At 34.3% G+C, this 13,547-nt stretch overlaps 1 protein-coding gene and 1 long non-coding RNA gene across 3 annotated transcripts in view; one reads left to right on the forward strand and one right to left on the reverse strand.

Annotated features, from left to right (window-relative positions):
• Positions 1–13,547, forward strand: part of LOC149589743 (glutamate receptor ionotropic, NMDA 2A-like) — a 62,425-nt gene that overhangs the window by 46,101 nt on the left and 2,777 nt on the right. For both annotated transcript variants that reach the window (XM_089861781.1, XM_089861780.1), the window contains exons 3-4: positions 12,350–12,531; positions 13,060–13,295. In XM_089861781.1, the coding sequence (XP_089717907.1) occupies positions 12,350–12,531; positions 13,060–13,295 (418 nt within the window). The remainder of the gene's footprint in view (positions 1–12,349; positions 12,532–13,059; positions 13,296–13,547) is intronic.
• Positions 3,543–4,878, reverse strand: LOC149589750 (uncharacterized). The gene is made up of 2 exons (XR_016379564.1): positions 4,120–4,878; positions 3,543–4,026 (listed from the first exon to the last, which is right to left on the reverse strand). It is a non-coding gene; the product is annotated as an uncharacterized LOC149589750 (long non-coding RNA).

Genomic DNA, 13,547 nt, shown 5'->3' on the forward strand with positions numbered 1-13,547 from the left:
TGCTTTTTCTTATGTTTAATAGTTTGCAAGGTATAAAAAGATGTTACGTTGGCGAGAAATATGTGGATATCTTCTGTAGAAAGCGTGGTTTTTCATAAAGCCTTACCTAATTTAAGATTTTAATCATTTGGGTAGAATTATTAGTTCAAAATATTCCTAAATCCAATTACAGTCAAAGCTTCCTGACATTTAAAATGTAGTTTGGTCTAAAAGCTATAAGGAGCTAACAACTGGCTAGGGGGAACAGATAGTCTGACGTCACACAGCCCCTCTCTGGTTGGAATTTTTGCGAGTAGAATACTGTTTCCAACCGTTAGGGGGGATGAAACTCCAGTAAGAGATAGAAGGGTGTGACGTTTCAGGGTCAGAACTGTTAGCTCCCTATTGTCTCCGTCATGAGTTCCCATATCAGAAGGGGAAAAGAAGTATTATATTCTTCCCCATAATATTTATCAAATTATTATTAATTTATTAATTTCTTTATCAACTTGCGTTAATCATTTCCTTCCTAACATAACTAATTAAAAGATTATTAATTTCTTTATCAACTTGCGTAAATCATTTCCTTCCTAACATAACTAATTAAAAGATTATTAATTTCTTTATCATCAACTTGCGTAAATCATTTCCTTCCTAACATAACTAATTAAAAGATTATTAATTTCTTTATCAACTTGCGTTAATCATTTCCTTCCTAACATAACTAATTAAAAGATTATTAATTTCTTTATCAACTTGCGTAAATCATTTCCTTCCTAACATAACTAATTAAAAGATTATTAATTTCTTTATCAACTTGCGTTAATCATTTCCTTCCTAACATAACTAATTAAAAGATTATTAATTTCTTTATCAACTTGCGTTAATCATTTCCTTCCTAACATAACTAATTAAAAGATTATTAATTTCTTTATCATCAACTTGCGTAAATCATTTCCTTCCTAACATAACTAATTAAAAGATTATTAATTTCTTTATCAACTTGCGTTAATCATTTCCTTCCTAACATAACTAATTAAAAGATTATTAATTTCTTTATCATCAACTTGCGTAAATCATTTCCTTCCTAACATAACTAATTAAAAGATTATTAATTTCTTTATCAACTTGCGTTAATCATTTCCTTCCTAACATAACTAATTAAAAGATTATTAATTTCTTTATCATCAACTTGCGTAAATCATTTCCTTCCTAACATAACTAATTAAAAGATTATTAATTTCTTTATCATCAACTTGCGTAAATCATTTCCTTCCTAACATAACTAATTAAAAGATTATTAATTTCTTTATCATCAACTTGCGTAAATCATTTCCTTCCTAACATAACTAATTAAAAGATTATTAATTTCTTTATCAACTTGCGTTAATCATTTCCTTCCTAACATAACTAATTAAAAGATTATTAATTTCTTTATCAACTTGCGTAAATCATTTCCTTCCTAACATAACTAATTAAAAGATTATTAATTTCTTTATCAACTTGCGTTAATCATTTCCTTCCTAACATAACTAATTAAAAGATTATTAATTTCTTTATCAACTTGCGTTAATCATTTCCTTCCTAACATAACTAATTAAAAGATTATTAATTTCTTTATCATCAACTTGCGTAAATCATTTCCTTCCTAACATAACTAATTAAAAGATTATTAATTTCTTTATCAACTTGCGTTAATCATTTCCTTCCTAACATAACTAATTAAAAGATTATTAATTTCTTTATCATCAACTTGCGTAAATCATTTCCTTCCTAACATAACTAATTAAAAGATTATTAATTTCTTTATCAACTTGCGTTAATCATTTCCTTCCTAACATAACTAATTAAAAGATTATTAATTTCTTTATCATCAACTTGCGTAAATCATTTCCTTCCTAACATAACTAATTAAAAGATTATTAATTTCTTTATCAACTTGCGTTAATCATTTCCTTCCTAACATAACTAATTAAAAGATTATTAATTTCTTTATCAACTTGCGTAAATCATTTCCTTCCTAACATAACTAATTAAAAGATTATTAATTTCTTTATCAACTTGCGTTAATCATTTCCTTCCTAACATAACTAATTAAAAGATTATTAATTTCTTTATCAACTTGCGTTAATCATTTCCTTCCTAACATAACTAATTAAAAGATTATTAATTTCTTTATCATCAACTTGCGTAAATCATTTCCTTCCTAACATAACTAATTAAAAGATTATTAATTTCTTTATCAACTTGCGTTAATCATTTCCTTCCTAACATAACTAATTAAAAGATTATTAATTTCTTTATCATCAACTTGCGTAAATCATTTCCTTCCTAACATAACTAATTAAAAGATTATTAATTTCTTTATCATCAACTTGCGTAAATCATTTCCTTCCTAACATAACTAATTAAAAGATTATTAATTTCTTTATCATCAACTTGCGTAAATCATTTCCTTCCTAACATAACTAATTAAAAGATTATTAATTTCTTTATCAACTTGCGTTAATCATTTCCTTCCTAACATAACTAATTAAAAGATTATTAATTTCTTTATCATCAACTTGCGTAAATCATTTCCTTCCTAACATAACTAATTAAAAGATTATTAATTTCTTTATCAACTTGCGTTAATCATTTCCTTCCTAACATAACTAATTAAAAGATTATTAATTTCTTTATCAACTTGCGTTAATCATTTCCTTCCTAACATAACTAATTAAAAGATTATTAATTTCTTTATCATCAACTTGCGTAAATCATTTCCTTCCTAACATAACTAATTAAAAGATTATTAATTTCTTTATCAACTTGCGTTAATCATTTCCTTCCTAACATAACTAATTAAAAGATTATTAATTTCTTTATCATCAACTTGCGTAAATCATTTCCTTCCTAACATAACTAATTAAAAGATTATTAATTTCTTTATCAACTTGCGTTAATCATTTCCTTCCTAACATAACTAATTAAAAGATTATTAATTTCTTTATCATCAACTTGCGTAAATCATTTCCTTCCTAACATAACTAATTAAAAGATTATTAATTTCTTTATCAACTTGCGTTAATCATTTCCTTCCTAACATAACTAATTAAAAGATTATTAATTTCTTTATCAACTTGCGTAAATCATTTCCTTCCTAACATAACTAATTAAAAGATTATTAATTTCTTTATGAACTTGCGTAAATCATTTCCTTCCTAACATAACTAATTAAAAGATTATTAATTTCTTTATCATCAACTTGCGTAAATCATTTCCAATCAAAAGATTATTAATTTCTTTATCAACTTGCGTAAATCATTTCCTTTCTAACATAATTAATCAAAAGATTATTAATTTCTTTATCAACTTGCGTTAATCATTTCCATCTATTATTATTATTATTAGTTCCAAACCATTGTTTGTTGGATGGCTCACTAATAGTGGTTTTGTTCGAAACTGAGCTTCATTCATGAAATATTACATATAACCACAATTAATATAACTTGTTAAAAGTGTGTTTGAGTTAAATTATAAATATGTAAACTATTAATTAAGAAAATAAGGTTTGCTGTCAATACTTTCCAGAAAATCACCGTTAATGGCAATAGTATTTATTGTATTTAATAGTTTACAAGGTAAACAAACGTGTTACGTTGGTGAGGAATATGTGTATAAATCTTCTGTAGTGAGCGTTGTTTTTCATAAAGCATTACCAAATGAAACATTTTAATCATTTAGGTAGAATACAAGGTTTTAATTAATACAATGGAACCCTGATTTGAGTAAATAAATAACGGCATTTTTAACTATCACTACTGTTACCTATGCTTACGAAATAAATAAAGCATAAATTCATAGCATAATACAAAGCAGACTTCGAAGACAGAGCATATATGAGGAAACCAGGATGGGAAATAAGATTGACGGGCCTGGTGCACTATGGATATTGTTTTGACCAAGGCTTAGAGAAATTAATTCACCATGGCTGCGCACCACGATTAGAAGCATTAAAGGGGCTGAAGCGACCAAGGCTTAGCGCAATTTCACGGGTTTCACCGCCTTAAAAAAAGTGGCAAGTTTAGAAACAGATTGTGGGACAATAGAAAGGTGGAAAATTATGAAATTAGGCTTATATTAAAACTTGAAACCTACTTTATATTATATTTAAAATCTATCCATCAGCAAATCCTCAAAAAATATGAAAATGACAACGATAAAGGACCCACTCTCAAATTTTTTCCCCTTAAAAAAATGGCGACCACAAACGGGGTATTTGTCACGGCGGCAATATTAAAGCAGTCTTATCTCACTACCGATAGGGCATTTCAACCAAAAGGCATTAAGAAAAAACAATCGGATTAATATGACGCAACTAAACGCAAAAAAAGGCCAATTTTGGTCGCGCTGCAATTTTCTAGTAAATCAGTCTATCCATGCTTAAATAACGCAGATTGGGGTAATTTTGAAAATTTAAAATTAAACATACTTAAACTTAAAATTAATCAATGAAAGCTGGAAAGCACAAATACTAAATATGAGGCTTTCATTTGAAACCGTTTTCAAATCAAACAAACGTATAGTTATTTCATGACGGCTTCCACAAAAAGGCTATCTGTTAAATTTTTCCCATGTTATTTCTATGGAAAATTTCATGATTTTCATCAAAATATCGTAAAATTTTTATGGAAATGAAAACCACCCTTAGCAACTTTATTTTTTATAAGAAAAACTAATGGATGGATCTTTTTGAAATTTTAACCACATATTTAGGTCCCGAATTGTAGTTCTGTGGAATTTTTTCAAAGCAGTTAATACGATACAAAAAAAGTTATAACCAATCAAAAAACCATCCTTATACATTAAAGTCGGTATGAGGTCTTATCTAAGAGAGCTATCGCTCTCCTAGAATATAAGTTATAAGCTGAATATTAAGCCTCGGATCTCTCTGTTTACTGTATATGGTAACCGATATGCAGCATTTCACCTATAAAATAAATTCAACTTACCATTTAAAACCATTCCGGAGGAGAATTAAAATGTTTAGACTGGTTTACATGTGGTGGTGGTTTTAAATATCTAGATATGTGAATGGACACGTTGCCGGCGATAAAAAAAAGAACCGATAAGAAATATGGAATCTTTTATCGATAAGATATGTTTCCACGTGGAAGGAAAATTTCCAGATAGTAAACTAGAACCGAAACTAGAACTATTTATCGATAAGATATCTTTCCACGTGGCGACGGAAACCAGAACCGAAACAAGAACTGTTTATCGATATATTTCCACATGGCATGGTAAACCAGAACCGAAACTAGAACTATTTATCGATAAGATATATTTCCACGTGGTGGGGGTAAACCAGAACCGATAACGGAAACAAGAACTGTTTATCGATATCTTTCCACGTGGTGGGGAAAAACCAGAACCGATATCGTGCTATTTCCAAACTTATCGATGTGTTCATCGAGTGTTATCAGACTTATCAAAGGTCTTTGAGTTTATCGGGCATAAAAACTCAGGCACACGATGATAAGATCATTCTCCGGCTAACCCAGCTCTCTCCAGCAACTTAAGTACCAGCAGGACTCTCTCTCTCACCGCAGGAAACTCTACGCTAATGTAAGTACACTCTCCGGAGTCTAAAATTCTATCCTTAATCAAATATATATAGAACATGACTTAGACATTTGGAATATTTCTAGAGATTGGTTTAAATTATGTGTGTGTGTGTGTGGATTTTAATTAATTTGTTTTTCTCTAATTAGGGACACCACCAATATATTCGAAATATCATCCACGAAGTCCGTCTCGGTTACTCCTGACTGTAAAGTTAGACTAGGCTTAACGGACGGTTCAACCGGCATCACGTTGACGGAGGCTGAATATTATCAACTCTACGGAATGCGGGAACAAGTAACCAACTATTTCCTGAATGATGGTGCTACACCGTCGTCTTCGTCCTTTGATAGGTCGAACCTGAAACGTATCGAACTGAATATGTACCAGGATTGGAAAGTACTCAACATTCGTGAGATGAGAGCGGGAAGTGGTGTAAACTACGGAACACTCTACCCGACCAGGATTGGGTTTGCAATTGGAGCCGTCCTTTGGGCGAAACTTTTGGAGAAGCACGATCAAGTGGTAACATTTCTAAACGCCGCTAAGCGTGTGTCCTCGGAGGTCGACGAGATTGTTAAACAACAACTGACCAAGTACATAAAGGATGCCTGCAACGGTTGTATCATATCCCACGGATCTCAGCTACAACACGAGTGCATGACTATGGACTGGATTGAACGTGTGAATTTACATTACGAAAATGCTGTTAATAATTTAGATATCAATGTAATTATCCAATTGTTTAATAATTCAACATTTTTAAGTATGGAATTTTGTAAAAGAATTGCTTCAAATGTATTATGTTATTCAAAACTTGCTTTATGAATAAAACTTGAGAAATATTTAACTCTTATCATTTATAATGAATAATTAAATAGGTTAGTTTAAATTAGGCCTAATTATTTGTAAATTAGAAGGTTCGCATCCTCGAAATGACTAAAAATGTAAATTTCGCACATTTTATTAATGTTTTACGGGGTCCATCACCACATGTTATCCAATAAGGGCTACAATTATATCGCGGACTTTCTATAACTACGTCTGACCTCGATTTTCCAAACGTGAAAGATTTATATCAATATAATATGGTTGAAAATGTATTTACGACGAGTTGTATCTTTAAAACCATTCCGGAGGAGAATTAAAATGCTAAGACTGGTTTACACGTGGTGGTGGTTTGAAATATCTAGAAACGTGAATAGACACGTTGCCGGCGATAAAGAAGAACCGATAAGAAATATGGAATCTTCTATCGATAAGATATGTTTCCACGTGGTAGGAAAATTTCCAGATAGTAAACCAGAACCTAAACTAGAACCATTTATCGATAACATATCTTTCCACGTGGCGGGGGTAAACTAGAACCGAAACTAGAACTGTTTATCAATATATTTCCACATGCCGGGGGTAAACCAGAACCGATAACCGATATCACTCACGCTATTTACAAACTTATCGATGTCTTCATCGAAACTAGAAATCTTATCGGGCTTATCGATGTCTTTATTGAGACTAGAAATCTTATCGGGCTTATCAAAGGTCTCCGGTTTATCATGTATAAAAGTTCCTGCACGTGGCGATAAGATCATTTTACGGCTAACCCAGCTCTTTCCAGCAACTAAAGTACCACAGCAGCGGAATTCAGCAACTATAGTCCCGCAGGAAACTCTACGTTATAATGTAAGTACACTCTCTGGAATCTAAATTTCTTAGTTTGTAATTATATACATATAGTGCATGACCATTGTAATTTAAATTACTTAAATTAATATATATTAAATTATGTACGACTAAAATTGTTCCTAAATCATCTTTAATGTAAGTATGATTTTTTTATGTTAAACCTGATATTTACGTATAACGTCTATTTCTTTCGATATTATATTTTGTTCTCTGAGTATACTATATACTAGATCTTTCTCTCTCAATATTATATTTTGTTCTCTGGGCATTTTATATACGATATCTTTCTCTCGATTTCAACAGGGATACACTCAAGGAAGAGATGGAGAAATTGGGATTCGGCACTGTACCCGTTAGTGGGGAATTGGAGTGTCCCTATTGCGAGGGCGAGTTAAAGGAGTCCCCCGATTGCGGAAAACTTAACCACTATTGCATTTCACCGGAATGTAAAAGATTTCGGAGGGTCGTCCTTGTCCAGAGGAAAAGTATCCTGAAGATTCCAACCACCGCCGAGTCTCGGCACTTATTGGACGCCCGGAACCATTGCGCTGAATGCGGGCAGTATAAGCGCGTCATTAAAAGTATTTGTCCATGTCGGGAATGGGTAGAGGAAAACGAATGATGTATTTCAATTGTTTTGATTAAAAAAGAACATTTTGCACCGTCCTTAATGTGTATGCATACATTTTTTTTTTAAACTATTTTAAATCTGATGTTTTCATGGTTATTTACAAACATTCCATATCTACAGCTTAACACAGCACAGCCGCATTTATCACGATGTCAGAGATTAGGCGTATTTAAAAAACATTTACTCCTGACTTCTATTTCAAAGCCCAATAACCTAAATTTCTATAAGATGTTTTGGTGCAAACCCTAAGGCTTGACAATGAATTCCTAGAAGAGACGCCTTACTCTTAACCGAGATACATTAAAAACCTATAAATTTCTGATTTTACAATGTTTTTGTTTGGTGCGATGTAGACTATAGATAAATTCATCAACCCACTTTAAAGGTTTAGGAAAAACGAATGTTCAAGGTGGCAGGTGCAGGGTGTAAAACGGGTGATTTGAATGCTCAAGCTAAATAATACAAAATCGTTGAAACACCATACGTTTAACATTAATTTCCAGTTTTATATTATCGCAGTTTGGTTTCCAATTAATTTATGGGGATTTGTGTAAGAGACCACGTTGTCAATTGACTGAAATGCGATTGATTTAGTTCTTAAGAAACTTAAAAGCGATTGAAACTGACATGAAATGACTACAGCTCAATTAAGAGTATCAGCAAAACTATTAAAAACTACGTTCAAGCTTCTTTAAATGTATTTATGTTTAATGACTAGTGGTACGGTAAAAAAGTGTTGCTATCCTACTTAAATGTTGTTAAAACGATGTCAAATAAACAAATTTCAATAAAACGTGGAATGACTAACAATGCAGATGAAATTTTCGCTATTCATTCTACTTAAAATTTACCAATGTTTCACATATTCTTCTAAACAAAATGGAATATCAAACCATTAATGACTGATATGCCATAACTCTGGCACACTTGGGAGATACAGAACTTTATTCACAGTGTATTTGGAATAGAATAGGTTAGGTTTGGTTTTCAATGGGGTTAATTTTCCGAAAACCCAAGAAATGCCACTGCTCAGGGATAAAAAGGTCAAGTCTCTAAACCTCAAGGCTGGGAGGGCCGCCGCACGCGTGTTTTTGTTATTCGCCGGTGCGTGTTTTATTAGGCGGCCCCCCTTAGCGTTCGTGGTGACCCCCAATGAAGTTAAAGAAATATACATTTACATATACAGTGACTTCGTATTTTCGATTAACCTTGATACACCAGAAAAAGTTCAGATCGTTATTTAGTTCTCTTTTAACCACATATTTTCTTGACCCACATGGTTCGTAATATCATATGTTTATAAGATACTAGTTGTTGCCCGCGGCGTCGCTCGCGTGTATTAAGAACTTCCATCAAAATATAAAAAGAATGGATAGATTTTACCATAAGTTAATTATGCCTCTAAGTACACAAATCGCTTCCACTTCTATGGCAATAGTGTTTGTCTGGCTCCCTTTAATGAAACCCTATACTCTCTCCGTATCATTTATCACCTCAACTTCAATACAAAATTGTACCGCCTAGCCTAGCGTTTCTTTTATCCCTTTTAGAATGTTTCAGTACTGAAACCGCCTCTATCTCACGAGAGACAGGGATTTGGGGTTGCAAGTAAAATTCGTTCCCCCCCAGTGCCTGCCTATACGAAACGTAAAAATCTCCTTTATTCCACTGGATGATTTTTTTCGTCTCGACCGCTTGGTGGCTGCACCGCGACAGAAATTTCAAAATTTTCTCTCTTCGGATCTTAGCGCTATACGAGTTCTGACGTCACAGAAGCCTGCAGAAGATGCCCAGTTTTAACCCGTATTTGTGTACTTAGAGGCATTATTAACTTATGATTTTACTGATGAATAATATTTTTGTAGCACCCTAGGAGCGAAGGCACTCGGCGGTGCCCGTCATTACTTTTATTACTTTTCACGCGGAAATTATTCCATAAAGAAGGGTTAATTTCTGGCCGCCATTTAAAAAGATGGCAACAAATTGAACCCAAGCGACCATTCAGCCCGTCTATAGGTTAAAGGAATCCAGTGTACGAAATATTTGCGAAATCGGTTGAAACGCGCGGACTTTGTTGCATAAAGAAGATTTTTTACATTTCTGGGCGCCATTTATTAAGATGGCGGCAGATTGGAAAAATCTTTCTTAGTACGCGCCTACTACTTATGAGTAACGTTCCTGCAAATTTTCAGTCAGTCAGTCAAGACTTTGATTTATATAAATATAGATTATTATTACTTACTTGCCTTATGCAGTATCTATATTTGAAGCCCAAAATATATAAGAATAAGGGCGATAGATGACGAGCGCGAGTTTTGAAATTATAAGCCACTCCCATCAAATATACACAGTAGTCGAGGATGGGTAGGGAATTTGCTAGGTTCAACGTTCTTCTTACATAAGTCCGTTTTTGGTAATATCAAGCTCATTTGACATTCTCTAGTAATTCTGATCTAATGAATACACAACCTACTGCAACACCCTGTAAGAGATTTGGTCCACGAATTCGAAGCACGTGATTAAAATGTCTTTTTAGATGACAGTATTACCCTTTTCTCGAAACACTGAAATTTCTCTCGAGTTTTAGTTTAGAATAGATTGTCTTAGATGACTGCAGGGGCGTCAGGCTGTTTCCTTGCCACATTGGGGAAAGCAAAGTATCTTTGACATTTATATGAGTCTACGAATGTGAGAAACAAGCTCCGTGGAATCCCTAATTGCACCGATCACTCGTTTGTTTGAGCTGGTGACGACATCGGAGAAGCGGATTTTGGGCTCCTATAAACCGCCATAATCCTATAAAACTCTACATAAGTATGGGTCTGTCGTTTAGGCCTATAGCATGGTTTCGTTTAGGCTGTGTTGCCAGATTTTCAGAACAACATTGAGCCTTTGGGTTACATAAAATAAATGACTGAAAAAAGTTTATAAAATATGTATCATTAGTATGACGCTACCTATACTTGTTATGCTAGAGACTTACTGAGGGCTATTTCAAGAACGACAAGCGAGAATTGACTATACAGTCTTTTTTGCAGTCCATCTTCCCATTTAGTTTGTACTAAGCCTTTGAGTGCTCTTCACTAGGCGTCGCTTTACGAGAATCTATGACGTTTCACCCACGTCACTTAATGACAAGCTCTCAGTACCTAGTGACAAACTTATGGACCATATCTTATGAACTTATAATGTAATGCATATCGGTCAAAATTCAAGTTACGTTTTGGAATAATCGCCACCGACTACAGACAGTGCTGCCAGCTTGAACAAGGACTATACTTTAAAATCAATAATTTATTGGAATACAAATAAATAGTTTCGCTGTCTCCAGTGTTCTTGTTTAACACAGGTTATAAAATCATATGTTTATCGTGCATGCCACGAGGTAGTTTTAAGTCAGTTTCGATATGACGTTTTATATATTTCTACTTCAAATCGGAACAGAATAAAAGCATAGCCTGCTGTGATTTGCTTTCCTTGGTTCAGTGTGGTTGGCGTAGATATAGAGTTACAGTAGGCTATCGTGGTTTCTGTTTCTGGTAAATCCGACACAGGTGACACGCCCCTCTACCCTTTTATGAAAGATACGTGTGCCTAGCAAAGATACTTATGGAGAGTATTATAGGCTTATGATACAGTATAGAGTCCCTATTGTTGATCGACGGTCCTCAAATATTTGCATTGCCAACCAACGCCATAAGGAGCTGACCCTAACTGCTGCAATGATGCGGCGGGATGGGTGGATAATACACGCTCCTAAATGTTAAAGCTAATCTGTCAGACGCTACGCTGATATTAAATGAACGTTTATTTTCCGATCAAAGAGAAAGACTTGTTGGCTAAAATGTGTTGGAACTAAGTGGTTAGTTAGGTTTCAGGCTGCCCCAGTTTTATATTAGGTATTCCGAATATCTTTCGATTTTCAAATAACAAAATTGTAACTTATAAGCTGTATCAGAAATAAAATAAGGGACCAAATTCTTCTCATGGCGAAAGTGAATATTCTTGATAACACACCAACGGTTGGCCCTCTGGTAGCGGTTTCTAAATTTTCCCTCCAAAACGTGAGACGCTCGCGGCGGTAGACGGCCGAACTAGGTTCAAGCACCGGCGTCCGTGTTCCGCGGCTTTAGGTTGAGGGTAAGGGGGTAGGAAATGTTTTTGGAACTCGACCAATTATTTTTCTCTCTAGTGTAGGCGCGATGGAAGCGGCATAAAATCCTCAACTTTGTTGACTAGTGCCAGGATCTATTACCAATGCTATAGCACTTTACTTCTAGTCCTTTATCTTACTTCTGACAATATTAAAGAAGATATGAACAATTAGGTTTCCGAAATGGATAATACGCGTTAGGCTTACCAGCCAAGCTCTGGGGTGCTTGAGACAAGCTTGTAAGCGCAAATCTATTTGCATTAACTACAGCATTAAGTTTTTATTTATTTCAGATCATTGGATGCCTTTATATACGACGCAACCGTACTAGAATATCGCGTGGGTCAAGACCACGACTGTCGTCTGCTGACAGTGGGTTCATGGTACGCCATGACTGGTTATGGCTTTGCCCTGCGAAAAAACTCTCAACACCTCGGAAAATTCAACAAAATGATGATTGAATACAGAGAAAATGGTATTTATAATCAAGGAAGGTCAAGTTGGAAGGAACAGAATTAAGAAAAGGTCCATCTTTCCAAAAACATTAGTGAAGCATGATGGCGTTGGACGTTTAGGTTAATTTTCGTCGTGTTCAACCCCAAAAAGGCTGTTTATAGATACACAGGGAATAAGTTTATTACTAGTAAAATCGTTTGAACAGTAAAGAAGACTTTTACATGTCTGGCCGCCATTTTTCAAGATGGCCACGGATTGGAAAAGTCTTTCATAGTGCATGCCTAATACTTAAAAGTAACGTGAGGGGCTCTTTACTGGGCTATGACTCAGACTGAAGTAAACACTAACCATTCTCCATTCCTACTTCTAAAATTAAATCTATCCCTGGTTAGTAGTATTGATGTCAATCATTATATGAGGTAGAATTAATTCTGTAACGCGGTTTATGAAGAGAAGACTTCTCATCCTTCCGACAGATCTTCCTTGTTATAACCTGCTGAGATTGCGTAATACGATGGCCTTTGACCTTTCATATAACCTTTTCAAGGTGACCTGGAACGCCTGCGTAGTTTCTGGCTTCAGGGTGCTTGTAAACCGAAGCAGGACAAAAGCAATGCCAGTCACCCCTTGGACGTTAATCAATTCATGAGCGCCTTTCTACTGTTGGGTTGCGGCATTTTATTGACGGGTGTCCTACTGGGATTGGAACATTTTTACTTTCAGTACATCGGTCGGCTACTTGCCAAAACGGACAAAGTTGGTTGCTGTTCCTTAGTCAGTCGAGTAAGTATCTTATAGGGCCATTAATATATTCAAATATTTATTCGAATGGAGGTTGGTGTTCATTCGTTAAAAGCCAACATTACCACCCACAACCAATGGCAAATAGAAATAGTAGAAAAAGAGGCAGTAAGAATATAGGGCGTAAATTTCACTTCGCGTTTTCTGCCGACTGCCCCTTTCCACAATCAGGAAAACTTACCTATGAATGCTAATGCGAGTACTTAGGCATCCAAAAACTGCCTTTTTACCTCT

The sequence above is a fragment of the Phalangium opilio genome, unplaced genomic scaffold (genome assembly GCF_054372755.1).
Source record: "Phalangium opilio isolate 3A_F unplaced genomic scaffold, DU_Popi_V2 ptg000505l_1, whole genome shotgun sequence".
NCBI classification, from domain to species: domain Eukaryota; kingdom Metazoa; phylum Arthropoda; class Arachnida; order Opiliones; family Phalangiidae; genus Phalangium; species Phalangium opilio.